The sequence below is a fragment of the Daphnia magna genome, linkage group LG5, assembly GCF_020631705.1.
Source record: "Daphnia magna isolate NIES linkage group LG5, ASM2063170v1.1, whole genome shotgun sequence".
Classification (NCBI taxonomy): Eukaryota; Metazoa; Arthropoda; class Branchiopoda; order Diplostraca; family Daphniidae; genus Daphnia; species Daphnia magna.
Window position 1 is genome coordinate 12260530 of NC_059186.1, and position 21994 is coordinate 12282523.

Below are 21994 nucleotides of genomic sequence, written 5' to 3' on the forward strand. Positions count from 1 at the left end.
CAGGCGTGTTAAAATAACTTTCTGAAATAGCCTCGGAAAAATAACAATTCGTGAATTAAAACATTCACGAATAGAACACAGCACAAACTAAACCATATCAAAGTTGAAGAACACGTCTTTTCTTAAAATTCCACATTAACAATGGCGCCAGAAGTCAGTTCGTCAATCTGAATTCACGAGGAAAAGCCAAAAAAAATTTAAATTCGACCGTCTAATGCATCAAGCCATGGCTGAACCCACCAGGTTTTGTGATGGCAATAGATGAAGAGACAAATATGTAGATGTGGCTGCCCATCACAAGGTTATAATCAGGCAGAAGAATGACGAAAAAAGATTTGTAGACTTGTAATACTTGTTTCCACACTGACCTTCTATTCAGTTTTTTTTTTAAATTGATTTGGTGATGGCAGGGCTGATTCACCTTTCAAGGTAACCTTCCACGTGTGAATAAAATATTCATAAACAAGTGAAAAATATTGCACCACTTAGTTGTCCTTGAGAATGGAAAGGAGGGGTCGAGAAACGGTTGAGAAAAACAAATGTTTTTTAGATTTCCATTAGGAAAATATGGTAATTGGTTACCTAACCCATCCCCATATACTTTCCTTTCTTTCTCGAGTCGAATTGCAGTGCATTCAGTGCTCTGCATTCGGCATGAACAAGTATAAAACACCATCAGCTAAAGAAAATGAACAGGAATTTGCTTCGATTCAGCCCTGAAATGTGTCGATAGAATCTGATTGCGTCTATACCGACTTCACGTGAGGCAGCATTGAAATTTTATCACTGGTTACACATTCGTTCGCCAATTCCAAAGCCGCTGTCGTGGCCACAAAGGTAAACAACGTTCTCCTTTTGTTTTCGCCTTAATTTTAATTAGGACTGAGATTGGCAAGTACGGTCTTTCTTCTGTCAATCCTTTACATAGTCTTATCTAACATTTCTATCTCCTTTGCGATTTAGCCGGGCACGTCTCACGCTAGCTACATATCTATTCTGTACCTTGTTTTCGATTCATTTCAACTAATGCTTTATTTGCATGTTGTTTTGTAATTGCCTTTAGACGAATTTAGTGCCTTATCGCTGTAGGACAGGGCTATTTTAAATTTAAGCTAAATATATCACCAGGTGATGGCTGACAAGCTGCGTCCAAATATGGTAATCTCTCTAGCTATAAGTATGAGGGGGGACAGAAGAATATGACGTAGATTCCGTTCGTCTACGTACCACACAGGATACCATTCATTCGAGCACTGTTTTTCACCCTACATTCTCTTAAGGTAAATTTAATTCCACTCATTTTCTATTATTTAGTGCCTATTGCAATACCCGGAGGCAAGTTAAAAGTCGTCAAGGGAGCAAACAAGAAATCGCCTCCCCTAAAGAAGAATTTCCCAGTATTTGGCCAACTGTCAAAATCTAGAAACATCTAGAAAAGTTGCACACTATATTTCAAACAATTAATCATCTTGTCGCTAGAGTATACTAGCGTATATAGTCAATACCTTTCGATTTTTCACAGACTGATGCAATGCATTCGTGGTGGCTGATTTCTGTGCTCGTCATTGGTGTCCTCTTTGACGTGGATGCTACGCAAAACTGTCCTTATCACCAAAAAGCTACTCTTTACGAAGACAATCCATCGGGATATCTTTACAAACTGCCTACGTATGCAGAACAACCAGCTGTTGCTTCGTCTGCAGGGTTCAACCACGGACTTACCGGAGGCTATAAACGTCTGGGATACGATACCCAGAAGAACGATTGTCGCAGTATCGGAGGTTTGAAGTCTCAATGCCGTTCAGCTAAAGATTGCGCGATATGGTACGATGATGTTCGCACTATTCCGGGCAATACCTGCGTACTTGCTAATGGAATTGGCCATGGGATTTGCTGCCCGGATCTTCCCATCAACAGTACGTAAACTGCATCGCTCTCTGAATGCGTTTGATCAATTGCTTTAATTTTATTTAAAGGAGGTGATGCAGCGAGCCTATTTGAAACACCGAGGCCGTGTAAGAAAGGGGTGAAATTAGATGCACGTTTCGAAAGAATCGAGCAGGGCTGGGTGAACGAAGCTTATCGTGCTGGTCGATTGTATATGGAATCAATGATGGAATCTGAGAGACGTCTGGCGGAGAACGAGATCACGGTCAGACGTAATTCATCCCGTTATATGCACAGCACAATTTTCTTTCAATCTAAAGAAAATTCCGTTAAAATCGGCAACAGCTCTTTGTACGCAGTCTTTGCAGCTCAGCAATTCGTCAAAAGGTGGAAATAACAATTGTTAATTTACTAGTTTACTATAAAACCTTGATTAATGAATTAGGTATCGGGTTAAGGCGGAACAGGCTGCGTGTATTTTGAACCGATATCATGTCAAGGAGGCAGGCATTTACAGCGAGTGTCCCTTTTATCCCGAATGTAATCAAGAAATGGTGACCTCTCCCTATCGAACGATAACTGGGGTATGCAACAATGTTCATCCTCCTGGAAGTGTTCCATGGGGGGTGCCGAATACCAGATATCAGCGTGCTCTTGCACCGGAATATGCAGATGGTAACACATCACGATTTTTAGTTTTAAAAAATTATTCGGTCGAGTTTAAAACACCGTTTGTTATGGGTAGGTGTGTGGGAACCTCGCCGGGCTAAAAATGGGGACCAATTACCTCCGTAATGTTTTTCTATTTTTGTTACGTGTTCTAATCAAGTGTTCTAAATTCTTTTGAATTGCTGCAGACCGCGCCTGTTATCTCTCTCCTTGATTCGCGATGTCTACGTCCCCAGCGAAAGCGATACCACGTGGGTTATGCAATTTGGACAGTTTGTGGATCACGGTACGTCCATCGAGTTTTAATTTTCTTGTCAAAGTCGAACGACTTCTAAAATTAACCAATTTAAAAATAGATATGTTGGAGACTGCGGAATCAAAGTTGGGTAAGTGGGACAACTTGGTTTTAATTATAGCTAAATTTGGTTGAGGGTTGCTGTTTATTTTCGTTCCAAAGTGGATGGATCGGCAGTCCCGTGTTGCACGGATGGTGGAGACTTTCTTTCAGAAGAAAATCTCAGTCATGGCAAATGTATTCCGATAACAATTCCGGAAGATGACCCATTTTACTCTCGTTTCGGTCAACGTTGCATGGAATTTGCACGCTCGGCTCCCGCGTGCAGAGAGAATGGTCGATTGGGTTATGTGGATCAGGTCAGTTGCTATTAGGACTTGACTCAACTGGAACGATATGTTACTTTCGTTCGTGTTAGATGAATCAAAACACACATTTTTTGGACCTCTCGGCGGTGTATGGTTCAGACGAGCAACTGGCTCGTGATTTAAGGACGTTTAAAAATGGAGCCTTGAATGTAACTCGAGTCAAAGGAAAGGGTAAGCATTGCATCATGGATTTGCCGCCTCCCGACGACGTTGGTCCGGAGATTTCAACGTGTGCGCTATCCAAAGCCGTTAGCGGAATAGATCCACCGCCAGAAGTCAGATGCTTTAAAGCAGGTGATTTACGCTCGTTGGGCTCTAATTTTGTTCAATAAATTCACCCTTTTTATTGCAGGTGATAATCGGATTAATGTCACTCCATACATGGTTGCTTCACAAACTGTTATTGCTCGCCAGCATAACCGAATTGCTGAACAGCTTGCTGCCATGAACGCTCACTGGGATGACGAGAGGGTCTTTCAAGAGAGCAGGCGGATTTCGGTCGCTCAATGGCAACACATCGTCTATAACGAATACGTGCCTGTTCTCTGCGGACGAGAGAAAATGCAGCAACTTGGAATGCTGCCACTTCGATACGGTTTCAGCACGGATTACGATGCGCGAGTGAATCCGTCCATTTTGAACGAATTTGCTGCGGCCGCCTTTCGTTACGGCCATTCGCTCGTTCCAGGGAAACAAAGGTACATACTATCTCGATGTCCTTATCATGTTTCCCTGCTAATTGGTTTCGATTCTGCAGTCTCATCAACCAAGAAGGGGTGAACGAAAAAGATCTACTTCTTCGTCAGCATTTTTTCAAAACGCAAGAGGCTTATCCACCTGGAAACATCGACAAGCTTCTCATAGCCATGGCAACTATTCCCGGTCAAACAGTAGACAACGTATTCACCGAGGAGGTAATCACGTTAAGCTGTTCGTTTTTGAATTAGGGTGGCAATAAAATTGGCTATTAATTCAGGTCACCAATCACTTGTTTGAAGAGGAAGGTAAAGGTTTCGGCATGGATTTGGTATCCCTCAATATTCAACGTGGCCGTGATCAAGGTACGTTGCTTCAACTCTTAATTCATTGTACATGAATGGCTCATCATTTTGCTCACTAGGTTTGCCTGGTTACAATGAATATCGCCTTCTTTGTGGCCTTCCTCGCGCTAAACATTTCAGTGACCTTCTCGATGTTCTCTCGCCAGAGGTAAAAATCAAAAGATGAAGGTCAAAATCAATCAGAAAATCGGTTGATATTTCGGTTTTGCAGATTGTTGAGAAATTCGAGTTGCTGTACGCCAATGTGGACGACATCGATTTGTACATTGCAGGCATTTCGGAGCGCCCGGCTCCAGGAGCTTTGGTGGGCCCCACGTTCCAGTGCATCATTGCCGATCAGTTTGCAAGACTGAAACGCGGTGATCGTTACTTTTACGATCTTGCTGGCCAGGCCGGCTCATTCACTGAAGGTATTGCACATGAGACATTCAGCATTTTTGGCTATCGATTTTGTCTTCGTTTGTGCTTCAAGATCAATTGAATGAAATCCGCAAGGCGAGTTATGCCCGTTTGATCTGTGACAACAGTCACGTCCAGTCAACCCAACCACTCATCTTTAAATCAATCTCTGATGCGTAAGCTGTGTTTTTCTTCAATGTAGAAACAGCAATTGTGAAAGTGTTTTGTTCAGGAATCCGATTGTGGATTGCAACTGTCTGGCCTCCATTCCTCGTATGAGCCTTCTTCCATGGAAAGAAGTCGATTCGACATCCTGGAACATTGGCCAAGATGGGGTCAAATGGTTTCCGGATTGTGATTACGTCGGTTACGAAATTGCGTACGTTGAAAACCTCGGTGAAGCAGAAAAATGTGCCAGGAAGTGCATCGATACAGTAGGATGTAATGCATTTCGGGCCAATGGCAGTTGGTGTACCCTGAAGGCAATACCAAAGTGGCTACAACGGACACGACTCACTGGCGGAATATGTGGTCTCCTTCCGGAGAAATTCTTTTAATTTATTTTTCTTGCTATCTAATTCCCCGGATTCCAAAGTTTGCCAATAATTTTGCAGATGAGCTCGAATGAACGCCGAATTTCCAAAGCCGTTACGAGCCCAAATTATAACTGAATTCTAGAAATCGTTGTCCGGTTGTGGTTTCCTCAAAAGAACAGTGCATACACAATGTGTTTTCCCTTATACTCGAAACTAAAGGGCATTGTTCGATCAATTCGCCAAGAGGAATTGAGTTTGACGTCTTATTTGGCCACCCTGTAGACTGCACACGTTAACTGTGCATTGAGACAGGTGGTCACAACCAATTTCTGCACAAGTTCCTCTTTCCGGTAAATTCTGTGGCCGAAACAGCTCAACCAGAAACGCACCGTGCATGGAAAAATGATTGACATTTGCCAAAACAAAACAACGGTACTGTATACGTGTGTGGTGTGCAAGTGTCACGTGACAACATGTGCCGCGCAACCACAGACGACCTGTTTTCATTTCCAGTAATGTGCAGTCCTCTTTTCACCTGACTGAATAATTTTTTTAATTCAAAAAAATAATGTGTTTCTCCTTTACAACTTTAATGTAGAGAAGCTAGACGGCCAAACGGTCTGGCAAGATTCTGCCCCGGGTTTTTGCTGTTTTTATTTCTTTTGGTAAGTTGCCAATCGACATTCACGCTTTTTCGTGAGTTTGACTTTCTTCGCATTTATAATCGCCTTAAGATTTAACCCATTCTCTTGATATCTAGTTTCAAATGTTCCCATGTGATTTAGTCACAGTTTCTCTTTGTCGACCACGAGTGCAGACATTCACGCCCTGTTTCACATTAAAACACCTGTTATTATATTCGATTTCAATTCACCATCCAATTGCCGACGGTTTGGCATGAATAACCATTTGTAACGGATTGTCGGCTGCGCTCTTAATCGCTTTCACCCCTTAGAAATTTACTAGTGCAACAACACATTCTACTATTGGGACGAAAACAGTATAAAGACAACCTACTTCATAGTTGCCGAGATAGTTGCATAACCTTGATTAACACAATTCCAGGCTTTGTGAACGTCCAGATAGAGGAAGAAAGAAAAAAAAAAAACGAAAATCATTGCCCATTTCGGGCAAGTACGTGGTGCTGGCGTCGTGGTATAAATACGAGGAAAGAAGAAAGCTGTTTACCGCAGTGCTCATTGTACTTTATACGACGCTGGAACGATTGCGATTGTTCCACCAGTTTTGATTTTCTTTCCTCATTGAAACGTCTTTTTCTAATTTTTTTAATGTTTCAAGTCAGTTGCTCCGATTGAATATTTTTGAATATTTATTGAATATTGCGACTGAATTCAACTCAAATCAGTGAAAGTGAAGTTCGTCATTTTTGGGTGCGTTTAACAAAAAGCATTTTGAAAATGATGTTGCGGTGGCTGATTGCGGTGCTCGTAATGGAACTATTGTTTGCTGCTGCCAGCAGCCAAACATATCCCAGTCGTTATCCTGTCTATTCGGATCATCTACCGCCTAAACAGTATCCCGAACGGCCCATTACACCTGATTATCATCCACCTGCTGCAGGTGTAAGCTATCACAACCCCTACACTGCCAATTATAAACCTGTACTAGTGGAATATCCTTCCCCCCAGCAAAAGTACTGTCCAAACATCGGTGGGTTAGAGTCGCAATGCCGGCCAGCTAAAGACTGCGCTGTATGGTACGATGCTGTTCGTGCCACTGCGGGAACTGCCTGCATTTTAGAAAATGGGAAAGGCCATGGAATCTGTTGCCCAGACATTCCCCTCAACGGTATAAAATGATTTTCGAATGATTTCCTACGACAATTGATTTTCGTTTGTCTGTCAAAGGTCGTCACCGAGCGCCGTTCAAGAAGCCGAACCCGTGCGACGAAGGCATCGAGTTGGATCCTCACGTGGAGCATATCGATTTGGTGGCTGTGAACGAAGCTGCTCTCGCCGGCCAATCGCAGATGGAATCGATGATGGCAACAGAAAAGCGTTTAGTCCAGAAGAAAATTGTAGTGAGAAAAGGTTCGGGTAGTTTTACGCACAGCTGGGTTTTCTTTCACTCGACAGCCGATTCGGTGAAAATCAGTAATAGTTCGTTGTACGGAGTTTTCGCTGTTATGCAACTATCCCGAAGGTGTTCCATTTCTCATTTGTAGCGCGCACGTGATAAGTAACACTTTCTTCGCCATCAGGTACCGAATTAAACCAGAACAAATCGAGTGTGTGGCCAACCGGTTCCAGCTGAGAGACACCATTCTATTCGATACGTGCCCGTCCCACCCCAACTGCGATGAAAAGACGTTGGCTTCTCCGTTTCGAACGATGAACGGCTCGTGCAATAATGCCCATCCACCTGGACACACTCCTTGGGGTCTGCCGAAAACTCAATATCAACGGGCCCTTGCTCCAGTTTACGCCGACGGTAATTAAAGCCACTTTCGGGACCACTGAATGCAAAATCTATGCAATGTTTATTTTTTTTTGCAGGTGTGTGGACGCCTCGATTGGCTAAAGACGGTGGTCAACTCCCTCCGTAATCACATGACCTTTTATAATTTCATTCACGTTTGATCTCTGAATTGTCGTAACTAATTTTGGTGTTCATTTATCCAGTCCGCGTTTGTTGTCTCTGTCCGTCGTTCGCGATATCGACGTTCCTAGCGATTCAGACAGCACTTTTGTGATGCAGTATGGACAGTTTATTGACCGTACGTCTATTTTTCTGTCCAATCTTCTATTACCAAACAGCATTTCCTTTAAAATTCTTATTTGTTTACTATGTGTGTACAGACGACATGTTGGAGACCATGGAGTCGAAATCAGGTAAGATATTAATTAAAATACTTATCGTGTGAATTGTATGAGTTGATAACAAACTCGTGACATTTCCGTAAAAGCGGATGGATTACCAGTGCCCTGTTGCACGGACGACGGCAATTTTCTTTTGGACGAAGACCTTAGTCATGGCAAATGCATTCCGATTGAGATTCCCAAGGACGATCCATTCTATTCCAGATTTCGCCAACGTTGCATGCAATTTGCCAGATCCGCCCCGTCGTGCAGAACTGACGGCCGTCTCGGTCACGTAGAACAGGTTAGTTTTTCTTTCAATTTAGCGTTAGAAATTTTAGAAAAAAAAACAAACTCGTAAACATCATTGATTGGCAGATGAACCAAAATACGCATTTCCTGGATCTTTCCGGCTTGTACGGATCCGATGATAAAGTCGCTGCTGAATTGCGAACATTTGAGAAAGGTGCATTGAAAGTGTTAATACGTCCCCGACATGCTTATCATCATGACATGGATTTGCATCCGCCCGACAATGACACTGATGTCGATTGTGCCTTGTCCAGAGCCGTGACCGGAATAGATTCACCGGAAGAAATCAAATGCTTCTTAGCAGGTGATGAGAAGGGTTTCATCCGTTTCTTTATCGTGGAACAACAGTTTTAAAACGAATTAATTATACTAGGGGACAATCGAATTAATGTCACTCCTTACATGGTTGCTTCGCAAACTGTGTTTTTGAGGGAGCACAACGGAGTTGCCGAATTGCTGTCCACTTTGAACCCACACTGGGACGATGAGCGTCTCTATCAAGAGGCCAGACGCATTCTAATAGCTCAAATGCAGCACATCACTTACAACGAATTTCTGCCAATTGTTATTGGTCGGACAAAGATGCAGGAACTTGGATTGCTGCCACTTCAGTACGGTTTCAGTCGCGATTACGATGAGAACGTGAATCCGTCCATTTTGAACGAATTTGCTGCGGCCGCTTTCCGTTTCGGCCATTCGCTCGTTCCAGGAAGACAAGAGTATGCAAATTTCATTTTTTAAAAGTATTAACACTTGAGCTAGTTATCCTTATTGTTTACGTACAGCCTCATCAACCAACGAAGAGTGAAGGAGAGGGACATCCTATTACGTCAACATTTTTTCAAAACGCAAGAGACGTACACACCTGGAAATCTTGACAAATTCCTCATAGCTTTGGCAACTGTACCCGGTCAAAGAGTTGACAATTTCTTCACCGAAGAGGTAATCAATGGCCATGTTTTGTTTTTTGTTTTTTTGTTTTTCAAATTCTAACGATGTTAATATTCGTCCTGTATGCAGCTTACCAATCACTTGTTTGAAGAAGAAGGCAAAGGCTTTGGAATGGATTTGGTATCGCTTAACATTCAACGCGGTCGTGATCACGGTGCGTTGTACTCACAGTTTAATTTATCCCACAATTAAAACTTGTAACATTCGATTTTTAACCTTTAATTAGGTTTACCTGGCTACAATGCATATCGGGTACTTTGTGGGCTTCCACGCGCAGAAGAGTTTCACGATCTACTCGATGTCTTCCCTCCAAGAGTAAGTCATAACTACTAGACTTCAAGCAAATGTTTCTAACCGTAAACGATTTGCAAAATGAAAAACGTTGACAGATTGTTGAAAAGTTCGAGTTCCTGTACGCCAGTGTGGACGACATCGACTTGTTTATTGCTGGGGTTTCGGAACGACCAGCTCCTGGAGCTATGGTAGGGCCCACGTTTCAGTGTATTATCGCCGATCAGTTTTTGCGATTGAAACGCGGGGATCGCTTCTTCTACGATCTTGTTGGTCAGACCGGGTCATTCACTGAAGGTTCGTTTAATTATTCACCAACTTTTCACTACCATTTGACACCATTTTCCTACTATTTCAGATCAACTAAATGAAATCCGCAAAGCGAGCTACTCGCGTCTGGTGTGTGACAACAGCCATGTCAAGTCCATTCAGCCACTCTTCTTCAAAGCCGAGTCTGAAGTGTAAGTTATTCTAAGTGATACATTTGGCACATCATTTGATTACCAATTTCTGGTTAGCAATCCGGTGATGGACTGCGAGTCATTTGACTCGATTCCTCGCATGAATCTGTATCCGTGGAAAGAGGTCGACACAGGGGCCAGTCTCTGGAACACGGCCGAGGATGGTGTCAAGTGGTCGTCGAATTGCGATTTTGAAGGTTACAACATTGGCTCTCCGTTAAGCGTAATAGACGGAGGCCAATGTGGCAGAAGATGCATTGACACGAGGGGATGTAACGCGTTTTGGAGCAAAGACGGATGGTGTTCGTTAAAGGACATTCCGAAAGGCCTTCGTCAAACGCGTTCTGAGAACAGCATATGTGGATTTCTTCCATGGAAGCTATGATTTTCTTATCTATTTAGTTCCCAATTTTGAAAAATCCTCGTCTTCAAAGTTTATTAACAGTTTGCAGGCAAACTTTGATCATATGGATTTTCAAAAATGATTTACTTCATGCGGGGTAGCAATCAGTGATAATCTTAGTTATGTATTTCTTTTTTCAGTAATTTACCACGTCAGGTGGAAGTAGTATGTCATTAAATGAGTATTTTTTGAAATAGTTACATGTATTATTTGTACACTGTTATTTCAAAAATATAAATTTGTTCAGCCAAAACTTTGCCCTGGCAACTGCGGATCGATATAGCCACTGTCTAAGGCTCGGTCTAAGGGATACACAAAAACGAAACGTGGAAGCGTTTTGTAGGTGTAATGTACATAAATTTTATCTTTTGTTAATCTGCATTTGATTTCTTCCTTTTGTCAGGTGAGTAAATAGTTGTGTTTCAGCCATGTTTCCCAGTTCATATTGACCCCTCATCTTTGGATAAGACGGGTGCCCAGACGGAATTGGACAGACGTAGAAATCATTTTCGTGTGCACGTACATCAATTGTATAGATACCGCAACAATGGAGACAGCCGCAATTCTATTCTTCTATTTGTGCATTACTTTGTCGTTTGTAAAATCGGCTTCCGGCAGGAATATCGAATGGTGGGCAAGTGACAAAAGCATTAGCCAAAATGCGGACAGGAATCCCTGCGTTGAAGACTATTCACCGTGCAATTGCAACGACAATCCCTCCTATGGATTGGAAATCACCTGCGAAGGTGTCGATGTCCTCGTCGTTCGAGACATTTTCAGCCGGACCACCACCAACGACTTGTTTTCTTTCCAGTTGACAGTCCCGTCTCCAACTGGGGGTAATGTCATCTCCATCCCGGCTGATTTACTGAATGGCAAACGAGCAGGAAATATCCTTTTGAATTGTCCGTTTCCCGATTGGCAATTGGCAATCGATGCCGATGCTTTCCGTCCGTCGAGTGGCTTGACTTTTTTCTTCTTCACCGCTGGTTGTGATTTGACTCTGCTGGACTTTGCATCCTTCCTGGACGGCTTCCTCAGTTTGGCGACGATTTTTATTAGCCAGTCGTCTAACGTCCAGGGTATTCAAAATCTGCCTGCTCTACCTAGTCTCGACCAACTGATTGTTACTTACACTACTGGATTAGAAAAGGTCACTGACTTCTCTGGTCTTGGTAATGTCCAGCTGAGACGCCTCTTGCTGAACGGAAACCAATTAAGCGACCAAATGGCCGACAACATTTTGAACTCGGTGGCTTCTTCTTCGTCAGCTGCTGGTGCTCTAGAAATGCTGTGGTTGGCCAGCAATCAACTGACTCGTGTTCCAACCCAGTTGACTTCCTTTTCTCGAATGATTCAGCTTGACTTGTCTAATAACAGTTTTCCAGTTTTATCTAGTGGATCTTTTTCGTTCAACGCTCCTGTCGACTACTTGTATCTTGAATCCAACACCATCAACAGCATTGAACCTGGCGCTTTTCAAGGTTTTTGAATAATTCGCTCGTGTTGCATTTGATTTTCATTATATATCCTTTGCTGGCCAACGTTAGGTGATTTCACTAGAGGTCGCATCTATCTCCGCTTCAACAGCTTATCGAGATTTGAAGAAGCTGTTTTCAGGCGTTTACTGGAGCAGATGATAAGCGCCACGAACAACGACGGTGGTCTAGTCAACCTTGAATCCAGTGAGAATCAAATCTGAATGTTTTCGGCATGTTATCTCATTTTGACCATTTTCTCTTGTTGCACATAAAGATCCATTGGAATGTGGGGATTGTCACTTGGCATGGCTCATTCGTGACAGCCCTAGTTTACTCAACGCTGTCGAATCGGCCGTTTGCTCTGATGGAACTGCATTTAGCGCTTTGAACCCATCCATTTTCGCCGATTGCCCATGAAAAATATTCAAGAAAAGCAAATACACTTTACATAAGTGTATGTTGCCATTTAATCATAATTCGTAGTCTCATCATTCCACCAAGCGGATGTTTGCGTTGTTTTTTTTTTAAGGCATCTGATATACGACTCAACTACGTCGTAATGCTCTCATAAGTACCGATTCTGTTATCTAGAAAGAAACTTTGATTCTTGATAAAGATGGGGACTTTGTCGGCGTCATTATTTACTTTAGTTGGTGAGAAACTTTTACTTTGTGCAGTGACATGACAACCAGAATTGAAAAAAACTTGAACTCCAAGTTTATTCGAATAGACAGTCAAATCTTTTCATAATTTTCGTTCCATTTTACAGCAGACGTACATTCGGCTTTCGTCTGCTGTAGCCCGACTAAATCTGGAATGAAAACAGTACAAATACCAAAAAATTCAACAAACAAATACGTACTGAACGAGCATTTTCCATTTCGTTATCTGAAGATAAATTAAGCTTTTAATTCTGAGTTGCTATTGATTTTGCGTCGTGAAAAACGCGTAGTAACTAACTAATTACTCGTAGATAGCACTTTGTCCAAGATTACCACTATCTGATTAGAAAGACTTTTTAAGGAAAGTTTTGTCTTTCTCATCGACAAGTATGATCAGAGCTGCCATACTGCACACAACACATTTCGATTTCAACATGCGAGTATTCAACTGCTTCTTTCAGGTAAAACTTTCTTCTCCTTTATTGCCAACTGCTTAAGTACAACATAAATTGAGAATGAATTGTTCAAAGGTTTTATCTCTTGGACTTCTGTTGACTGCTGTTGTTGCCGATGTCGCCAGAAAATACGACAACAACGTCGATGACGTCCGGCCAGCAAAAGCCCTTCTGAATAATAAAGGCGCACATTTCGGAAGAGGCATCCGACGTATTCCGTCGCCAAAAGAAGCCTGCCCTGAAGATTATTCGCCTTGCACTTGCCAACAAACTCCAAGTGGATTAGAAATCAGCTGCGTCGACATTCCAGTCGACCAAATCGCCAACGTCTTTTACCGAACACAAACTCTTGAACTTTACCAAGTTGTACTGACGGCTTCAGGATCGCCTTTGGGTACAGTCGATTTGCCCGCCGATTTATTAAAAGATAAGCGTGTCCAGCGTATTTACCTTGGCTGTCCCCCCACCGCTAATCCTAAACTTGGTCTTACCATCGATTCGGCTACTTTTGAATTCACCAGATTCACCACCACCGTATTTGGCATCCTCAATTGCGATCTATCCACTCAAACAGACATGCAATATTTGAATGGTTTTTCTGTTCTCAACACGCTGCGCATTGACGATTCGAACAACATCGAAGCCATTGCAACTCTACCCACAACAACATTGCCATCCCTCAAGAAGTTGTTTGTTGTCAATTGCACGGGATTGGAGAATGCCGCATTCCCCGATTTAACTCCGGCCAGACTATTGCGATTACACTTGGAAGGAAACGGTTTGACTGATGCAGGTGTTAACAACATCTTGGTCTCTGTTGGAAGTTCGTCTTCGTCCAGCTCGTTACAAGAGCTCGTTTTATCAAACGAGTACGTGATGACGAAAATTCCAAGGATTGCTTCTTTTTCCAATTTGGTTTGGTACGATGTCAGCTTTAACGCCATCCCGTACGTGAGCCAATCGACTTTGGTTTTCAGTTCCCCCGTCAATTATCTCAATTTGAAAAGTATTTCGCTGGGAGCCATCGAAGGTGGTGCATTTCTAGGTATACGTCAGCTGTTCATATTTGCAAGTAAAAAAGGAAACGCACTGACGCTGTCTTTTATTTCATGCACAGGGGATTATGGAAAAGCCCAAGTTAATTTGGAAAACAATAGCCTAACTGAGTTTAGAGAGGACGTCTTCAAAACGATGCTGGAACAAATGGCGGCTCAGAGGCCCGGTGAAGGTGGCAAAGTGATCGTCACTGGAAGTAAATGATCTATTCAATTGTCGATGCATTACCATTGGGTTTTCAAATGCTAATCGTTGAACGCTCTAGATCCATTTGACTGCGGCTGCGGATTGGCCTGGTTGATCCGTGACAATCCATCATTGGTGTCGCATGTTTTGAATGGGGTTTGCGGCGGCTTCTTCAAGTTTGAAGACCTTAACCCAGAGTCATATGCCGACTGTTAGATTCCTGTCGAACGATTCTCGTCCGATGTGACACAGTGCAATTCCTCTAATGGTTCTAATTGATTTTATGTCAGCTTCCATTTGCTCCGTGGAATTTGGTTAATAAATGTGAACGCCAAGGCTGTTGGTTGCTTTTGAACAGTGCCATACTTTAATAGTTATGTTGCTAGATGACGTGCACGATGATTTACGGTATTGCACTTAAAGCAATATCATAGTAGGATCTAGGATGCTCATCTTTGCCGTAATTCAGTAGCATATTACTTTTAAAGATGTTGTTGGAATGATGTTTGGCACCAGGGCAAAAATGTAAAAGCTGTGTTTGGAAAGGCAGGACAAAAGTCAAATGAGACAAAGAAAAACTTCTAATCCGGTCAGTACTTGCCGGACTAGACAAAATCGCCAGACTTTATACAGTAAACAAGTACCGTGCATTTCACGCACAAGCAACTGGGTGAAACTAACTCGACAAATGTTGAAGCCATGCTGGGTAGTTCCACCAATTCCGGTGACATATCCAACTCTTTATCAACCGGATCGTTAATTGGTATAGAGGCTATCGATTTAGTAAGTTAAAATAAGCACAGCAGATTATGTCTATTCGTAAAACAAATCACCATAAATTAAATAATAACTCTCACTTTTTAAAACAACAGTAAAAAAAAGGGGCTGTAACAAACAAATTAAAAGTTTGGTAGCGGATGACCCAGCTGTAAGGTCCAGCTTGTGTGAACTTGACCCACTTTCCAATGGTCTCGCATGTAGCATCAGCACGGCTAGCTATAGCTATGGCTAGCTATAGCCAACCCCCACGTCGCGATTTTCGCAAGCGGCCGCGGAAACATCCCGCGGAACCGAAGTCCGACATACGCCTTAATATATTACATTGTTTATGACGCATATCGTGCACATTCGTCTTACATACGTAAACATATGTACACTTTATCCACAAGACTGATCACCGTTACCACTATGGATACCTATCGCCAAGTCTTTTATACAGTAAAAATCCAGCGCGTAAACTTTGTCTGTAAATGGATGGCAAGCTTGGCACGTTAGAAATCTAATTTCTTGTGTTTTGAAAACAAAATCGAAAAAATGAAAAATGAACTTTGCTAACATTTTTCTTAGCTTTAGGAAAAATGCAACATCATTTGGCTGCCCTGCGCAAGAAGGTAAGAAAATACCATTAATTAGTCGTAAAACTTAGTGAGTAATAACTCACTATTAATACCATTAATAGTGAGTAAAACTTATGCGTATATAAGGTTGGGCCAATACAGTTCAAATGAATAAGGGGATATTAAGAATTTTTGCTTGTAATTAAGAAATAAAAATAAAAAATTATCTATCTTAGTTTATTCACAAATCCCGGGTGTGTGAAGCATCTAATCAGTAGGGAAACGGAAAAATCCGCAAAAAAGTACGGCTTGCAGAGGCAGCGCCAACTTGCGGCAGGCACTAGCATGATTTTTGAGCATCCTCTCAGCAGGTATAGGCCGATGACAGTCTTTCTATTCTTGGTCTGTGCCCGTTCTGAGCAGAAATTTCAAGGAATACGAAGTGATTCAAGACAATTAACAAAAATATAACTGCAAATGCAGTTAATATAATTACTGAACATAAAGCGTTTAATCACAAGGATTTTTATTTTAGAATTCATTAATATTATAATATGTAAAATTCCGTAGATTTTTACGTAGTTCTGTGAGGAAATCGATCTGCAGCCCTATCAACGCCCCTTTTTGTTTATAAGGCATCGTGATGGACTAACCGTAATTATCATCAATTTTGACAGCCCTAAAAATATAAAAATAATATTCTAGAAAACAGCTAAATTTTAATTTCTAACGGTATTGTTTACAATTTTCATTGTCTTAGGCCCTGGGTATGATGACACCCTTTTACAACGCAGCTCATTTTTCCTTACACATAATGTAAACAATACCGTTAAACATTAAAATTTTGCTGTTTTCTAGAATTAAATACCCTTAATTTAATATTAAAATGTAGCTAGTTCATTTACCTTTAACACAAAATTATTGCTAGTATCCTTTGGTATTTGGGAAGGTTCCACAAATTTTTTTTTGCGATCCCCTTTTTTCCCTATAAACGGACTCGTAACAAACATGGCGAAATCCGCAAGAGTGCGTTCACAAATAGGGAGGGGGTACGCGTCAATCACTTGCTCTATTAAAGGAAATCTAAATATTATAACTTAAACGTTTAAAAAATGTAATGACCAAATGAAGGGCCCAAAGTTTAATTAAGTAATTTTATTTAAACTAATTTTTAATTTTTCTAATTAGTAAAATTTTTTTTGTGGCAATCAAGTAATTTTTAGAAATATAAGTCCAGGGCACTTTTCATTCCTGTTCCTCTGTACTTTTGAATAGTAGTAGGAGGTACTACTATACTATTCGTATTTAAATTGAAGTCGTTTACATTAAATGGGCAGCAAGTATTCACGGATGTTTCGTCATAACGCCCAATACTTAGGCAATCACGGCACTACTAGTCACTGGTAAGTGATAATCAAACAAAGTTGTTACTAGATACGATCATGTGATAAGGAACTCTGGCTTGGATCTTTAGAAAATGATATAAATGTCAAAGATGACGGATAGAAGATGCTGATAGGTTGAGTCTACGCGCCAAGTCCATGTCCTGTCCATGTCCTGTCCAAATCCTGTCGTAACCCCACATTGGTGTTGTTACGAGGCTCGAAAGATAATGTGATTCGTGTGGTATTGCCCAACGACCACAACACAATCTCGACCGAAAGAAAACACGGTTTATAAATGGGCGCAAATTTGGTAGTGCCGTATGTATTCGAGTAGACCTACGCATCAACCAACACGCGTTGAGCTCCCGTTGTCAAGGGACAATACCAACACCATGCAATCATTCAACATTCTTTTTCAGGTAATGTATCCCTTCATTTCATCCTTATTCAACGTTGATTCTACTTTTCATTTCTCCATTTTTATGTGCTGAAGCTTTTAGCGGCTGGGCTTCTGTTGACGACAGTCGTAGCCAATCCGGCGGCCAGGAAAATTCTGCAGCGCGCGGCCTGCACTGAGAGTTATGCTCCATGCACCTGCGATCTGACTGCCAACGGCGTAGAAGTCATCTGCGTGGATGTGACAGTCGCCGAGATCGTCGATGTCTTCTTCCGTACGCGCACTCTCGATATCTACTCCGTAACGCTAACGGTCACTTCAGCCACCGGATCGATCGACCTGCCCGCCGATCTCCTGAAGGACAAACGAGCCAAAAATATTTACCTCAACTGCCCATCGACAGCCTCACCCAAAATCGGTCTGACCGTCGATCCAGCCTCTTTTGAATTCACACGTTTCGACACGACCCGTTTCGAGATTCACGACTGTGACCTTGTCGGGCAATTAAATATGGACTTTTTGGTCGATTTTTCGGTCCTCAATACTTTGCATATCGAGAATTCAGAAAACGCCAAAGCCATCGAAACACTGCCTGCCCTACCCCAACTCAAAGAATTGGCCATTGTAAGTTGCACCGGTTTAGCAAATGTCCTCTTCCCCGATTTGACTCCGGCCCGTTTGGAAAAATTGTACCTGAGCGGCAACGGTCTGGACGACGCAACGGCCAATGGCATTTTAGTAGCTATCGGTAGTTCATCGTCGTCCAGCTCGTTGGTGGAGTTGTCTCTGGCATCGAATGGCATGACCAAAGTGCCAAGGATTGCGTCTTTTTCCAAGTTGAGTTGGTACGACGTCAGTTCAAACGCCATTCCATTTATTAGTCAATCGGCTTTGATTTTCGGAACCCCAGTTAATTATCTCGGCCTCAATAACATTGCCCTGACTGCCATCGAAGGCGGAGCTTTCCAAGGTAAACCAATTTTCCATATTTCTAAAACGAGAATGTGTGTTTTTGACTTATTCATGTGAACAAATCGTATAGGTGATTACACGTTCGCCCAGGTAAACTTGGAGAACAATGATTTGACCTCGTTTAGGGAAGATGTTTTTAAATCAATGTTGCAACTCATGGCGGCTCAACCAGTCGGTGTAGGGGGGCAGGTGATTGTCACTGGAAGTAAGTTGAATTTTACTTAGTAGACCTACCTATCTTTGAATATAGCCTATAGGTTGTCTAGTTCCGAGAAGAAACATGCTGATCTGTCATTTGTTTTGCTTATTATTTTTTTAAGATCCATTTGACTGTGGCTGTGGATTAGCCTGGCTGATTCGCGACAATCCAACTCTCATCCCCAACGTCAAAAACGGAGTTTGTGGCGAATTCTTTAGATTCGAAGACCTCAATCCAGAATCGTACGCAAACTGTTAGTTACATTTGATTTAGTTATCCGACTACGCTTTGTGCTTGATCCTAATTTTTTTGTCCACCACACATACAACTCCAAACTAATGAAATACAACCATGAAAAAGGCACCTTAGCCTTTCGTGATCGTTTTTCAAGCATTTTGTAAACAAGAAAAAGATGAATAATAAATACAAACATCGGTTCATTAATGTAAATGTGTTTTTTTTTTAATGAATTGCCTACATGTGTGACTCTGCTTTAGTGCTTTCTGGTTAAATAAATCAGTGAGGAATAAAATAGGCAATAATTACGCAATCAGGCAACGCGTGGTGACTGACGGTGGCGCCCTTTGATCAACACGTCAGTCGATAAATCAGCTCGACAGAGGTTGGACGTTATCGTCTTCTTTGTCACGTAACTTAATGACCTGCGTTTCTTTCACCGGTCGATATCGCAATTGACACATTTTTCTACTGCGAGGTAAAACCCTAAGGAAATTACGATTTCCCCTTGACCAGATAAACAAGAGTACGAGTTCATTGCTGTCGCAATGCTTTTCAAAGTCTGTCAGAGGATTTGTTTCGAGTTGTTCAAACAAATTGGAAGGAATTTGAACGTTTAACAAATACTAATGCGTCAGAGTTTCGAAACTGCGCGAAACTCCCTGTTTCAGTCATTCGAAATCTCTCGATTTCTGACCCTTGTTTATCACTTGCGCATAATGTGTTGTTACAATGTTTGAGTGAACTGTGCTTTGCATCCAAGATACAGGTGTCTAACAAGAACCTAGCTGGGCAATTATTTCAATCCAACAATGGATTGGCAAGTCGACGTCGAATACGAAGGAAAATGGCGGCGGAGGAAGGGAACGAAATCTGGAGCCGTTAGCGTCCCTTTCTACAAATGACTTCCAACCCATTTGGTTTTATCTTTTTTTGAATGGATCCCTTAAATCTAGGACAGGCCATCCAGTACTCAGTGAATGCCCTAATTTATGGGGTTCTTTAAGGATAACCATCGGCGATGGAAGCAGGCATTAGTGTGCGTTGACACGATAGGCCAAGGTGTCAAGATAACGATAACTCATTTGCTACGTTAATCTTGTGCTCACATGATCTTTAGGCAGTGAAATCAATCTTGATAGTTGTCTTCGGTTTAACCAAAGCATTGCACTTAAAAGCCGTGGCAACTAGCAGCCGAAAATTCCGTTTCAACATGGATAAACTCAGCTGTCTTTTTCAAGTAAGCCATTTTATTGGGGGAGGGGGGGATTGTTTGCACTTGATAACCTCGTGTTTATTTGTTGTAAAGATTTTAGCCTTTGGGCTTGTCTTGAATGCCGGAGGCAATCCACTTAATCCCTTTTTAAACCGCATGGATTATAAAAGGCCAGAAAAGGTTTTACCCAACTATCAAGAAGCCTTCGACGTTGGGAATTCATCCCGTGGGCAACGTGCAACTTGCCCAGAGGATTATTCACCTTGTACATGCGCCCTAACCATCAGTGGATTGGAAATTACCTGTGCTGGTGTATCTGTCGAAGACATCCAGGACGTGTTCTTCCGCACGCAAACTCTTCAACTGTATTTGGTTTTGTTGACGGCTACAGTCTCACCTTCGGGTACGATCGCATTACCCAGCGATTTACTTCAAAACAAGCATGCAGACAACATTTTCCTCGTTTGCCCGTCGGATGCATCGCCAAACGTGGGTCTCACCATAGATCCATTTGCGTTTCAATTCACTCGTTTCGAAACGACCATAATGGGCATTCTAAATTGCGATCTATCGGCGCAAGCAGACATGCGATTCTTGAACGATTTCACTGCTTTGCATACGCTGCGCATCGAGAACACGTTAAACGTGGAAGTCATTGAAACTCTTCCGTCAAGTACGTTACCGGCTCTTAAGAAACTCATCATCACCGGATGCACCGGATTGGAAAATGCTGCTTTCCCTGATTTGACACCTGCAAGATTAGAACGACTGTACCTGAACGGCAACGGCTTAAAGGACGAAGCCATCAACAATATTTTGATCTCTATCGGTAGTTCATCTTCATCCAGCTCTTTGAAAGAGCTCGTTTTAGCCGACGATGGAATGACGAAAGTTCCAAGAATTGGATCGTTTTCCCAACTAAGTGTGTACGACGTTAGCTATAACGACATCCCGTTCATGAGTCAATCATCTTTGATGTTCAGTTCGCCCGTCCGATTAGTCAGTCTTAAAAGTATTTCCCTCTCTGCTATCGAAGGAGAGGCGTTCGAAGGTAAACGTGTCTTTATTCCTCTGCCAAATGTGGATTGCTGACTCATATTTTTAACTTTGATTGGTTTTTTGACAGGTGATTTCTCGGTGGCTCAATTCAATTTGGAGTACAATCAATTGACAGAGTTTAGAGAAGACGTTTTCAAATCAATGCTGGAACAAATGGCGGCATTGCCGGATGGGGAAGGCGGTCAAGTCCTCGTCACTGGAAGTAAATTCTAATTATTTGAGTAACTCCAATCCTGTCCAAATGTCTTTTTTACACGTTCTCACGGATGGGGTTTGTTGGCTAATTGCTAGACCGGTTTGCGTGCGGTTGCGGTTTGGCCTGGCTCATCCGAGACCATCAAGACCTCATCCCCAGCGTCAAAAATGGAGTTTGCGATGGGTTTTTCAGGTTCGAAGACATTAATCCCAATTCATTCATCAATTGCTTGTAAAGAAGATGAACCTAGAGGGATCCCGGAGGTGCCAATAGACATGCCCAAGTTAGTTTTTAAACGAATTCTTTTTCATAAGATAAACTGATACAGAATTAACATGTGTTAAATAAAAATGCTCGGACATCACTTCATTTGAATCAACATCAATATTGTGTCCAGCGCTGGAAAAGGTATTTTTTTTGTTTTTGGTTTTTTTATGGTTTGAGTTTTTTACATTAGAAAACAAAAGTGAAAGGCTGGAAACACTCTGTAGCTTGCATTGAGTAATGCACTTATCTGATTTGTTGATAATTTCATGACTCCTATCCAGTTCAGAGAGTTTTTTAAAGTCATGAAATCTGAGGGGACTTGGAATGAGTCTTGACAAACAAGGTGAGAAAATCTAGAACGACGAATAACATTCGTCGCCACAGGTTTTCCCCATTATCTAATCCTCTTTCAACAGATCGTTTTTCTTGAAAAAAAA

General features: G+C 42.0%; 6 protein-coding genes and 1 long non-coding RNA gene across 17 annotated transcripts; 6 read left to right on the plus strand and 1 right to left on the minus strand.

Moving 5' to 3' along the window:
• Window positions 1-623: 623 nt before the first annotated feature.
• LOC116923642 (peroxidase) lies at window positions 624-5419 on the plus strand. Of its 5 annotated transcripts, none has more exons than XM_045173820.1 (17): window positions 624-837; window positions 1129-1280; window positions 1523-1916; window positions 1977-2274; window positions 2333-2562; window positions 2633-2678; window positions 2745-2842; window positions 2913-2942; window positions 3014-3210; window positions 3270-3513; window positions 3572-3917; window positions 3977-4133; window positions 4196-4280; window positions 4340-4428; window positions 4492-4690; window positions 4753-4855; window positions 4912-5419. In XM_045173820.1, the coding sequence occupies exons 3-17, from the start codon at window positions 1532-1534 to the stop codon at window positions 5234-5236; spliced, it is 2832 nt and encodes a 943-aa protein (XP_045029755.1). In that variant the 5' UTR covers window positions 624-837; window positions 1129-1280; window positions 1523-1531; the 3' UTR covers window positions 5237-5419. The 5 variants fall into 5 exon arrangements, with proteins under 5 accessions (XP_045029755.1, XP_045029753.1, XP_045029754.1 ...); XM_045173818.1 differs by lacking the exon at window positions 1129-1280 and adding an exon at window positions 1315-1437; XM_045173819.1 differs by lacking the exon at window positions 1129-1280 and adding an exon at window positions 1315-1397.
• A 154-nt stretch (window positions 5420-5573) lies between these two features.
• Window positions 5574-10705, plus strand: LOC116923641 (peroxidase). 2 transcript variants are annotated; one of them, XM_032930129.2, is made up of 16 exons: window positions 5574-6215; window positions 6281-7024; window positions 7084-7378; window positions 7437-7666; window positions 7732-7777; window positions 7858-7952; window positions 8035-8067; window positions 8142-8338; window positions 8413-8650; window positions 8720-9065; window positions 9132-9288; window positions 9367-9451; window positions 9524-9612; window positions 9687-9885; window positions 9947-10049; window positions 10107-10705. In XM_032930129.2, exons 2-16 carry the CDS (start codon window positions 6634-6636, stop codon window positions 10432-10434), a joined length of 2832 nt encoding a protein of 943 aa, XP_032786020.2. In that variant the 5' UTR covers window positions 5574-6215; window positions 6281-6633; the 3' UTR covers window positions 10435-10705. The 2 variants fall into 2 exon arrangements, with proteins under 2 accessions (XP_032786020.2, XP_045029757.1); XM_045173822.1 differs by having other exon boundaries at window positions 5574-5880; window positions 5976-7024.
• Window positions 10706-10847: 142 nt separating this feature from the next.
• On the plus strand, window positions 10848-12403 carry LOC123472400. Its single transcript, XM_045173829.1, has 3 exons — window positions 10848-11936; window positions 12003-12137; window positions 12208-12403. Exons 1-3 carry the CDS (start codon window positions 11000-11002, stop codon window positions 12348-12350), a joined length of 1215 nt encoding a protein of 404 aa, XP_045029764.1. The 5' UTR covers window positions 10848-10999; the 3' UTR covers window positions 12351-12403.
• Window positions 12404-12848: 445 nt separating this feature from the next.
• LOC116923992 (oplophorus-luciferin 2-monooxygenase non-catalytic subunit) lies at window positions 12849-14628 on the plus strand. Its single transcript, XM_032930519.2, has 4 exons — window positions 12849-13056; window positions 13126-14095; window positions 14168-14302; window positions 14372-14628. The coding sequence occupies exons 1-4, from the start codon at window positions 12985-12987 to the stop codon at window positions 14506-14508; spliced, it is 1314 nt and encodes a 437-aa protein (XP_032786410.2). The 5' UTR covers window positions 12849-12984; the 3' UTR covers window positions 14509-14628.
• Window positions 14629-16138: 1510 nt separating this feature from the next.
• Window positions 16139-17047, minus strand: LOC123472402. The gene is made up of 2 exons (XR_006646834.1): window positions 16535-17047; window positions 16139-16308 (listed from the first exon to the last, which is right to left on the minus strand). It is a non-coding gene; the product is annotated as an uncharacterized LOC123472402 (long non-coding RNA).
• Window positions 17048-17272: 225 nt separating this feature from the next.
• Window positions 17273-19032, plus strand: LOC116923650. The gene is made up of 4 exons (XM_032930142.2): window positions 17273-17433; window positions 17508-18381; window positions 18454-18588; window positions 18704-19032. Exons 1-4 carry the CDS (start codon window positions 17335-17337, stop codon window positions 18838-18840), a joined length of 1245 nt encoding a protein of 414 aa, XP_032786033.2. The 5' UTR covers window positions 17273-17334; the 3' UTR covers window positions 18841-19032.
• A 139-nt stretch (window positions 19033-19171) lies between these two features.
• On the plus strand, window positions 19172-21985 carry LOC116923676. 6 transcript variants are annotated; one of them, XR_006646830.1, is made up of 7 exons: window positions 19189-19858; window positions 19940-20059; window positions 20129-21086; window positions 21162-21296; window positions 21386-21573; window positions 21688-21698; window positions 21839-21985. XR_006646830.1 is itself a non-coding variant. In XM_045173826.1 (6 exons), the coding sequence occupies exons 2-6, from the start codon at window positions 19841-19843 to the stop codon at window positions 21523-21525; spliced, it is 1371 nt and encodes a 456-aa protein (XP_045029761.1). In that variant the 5' UTR covers window positions 19172-19297; window positions 19583-19840; the 3' UTR covers window positions 21526-21985. The 6 variants fall into 6 exon arrangements, 5 of the variants coding, with proteins under 5 accessions (XP_045029761.1, XP_045029760.1, XP_045029762.1 ...); XM_045173826.1 differs by having other exon boundaries at window positions 19172-19297; window positions 19583-19858; window positions 21386-21985; XM_045173825.1 differs by having other exon boundaries at window positions 19172-19297; window positions 19589-19858; window positions 21386-21985.
• Window positions 21986-21994: the final 9 nt, after the last annotated feature.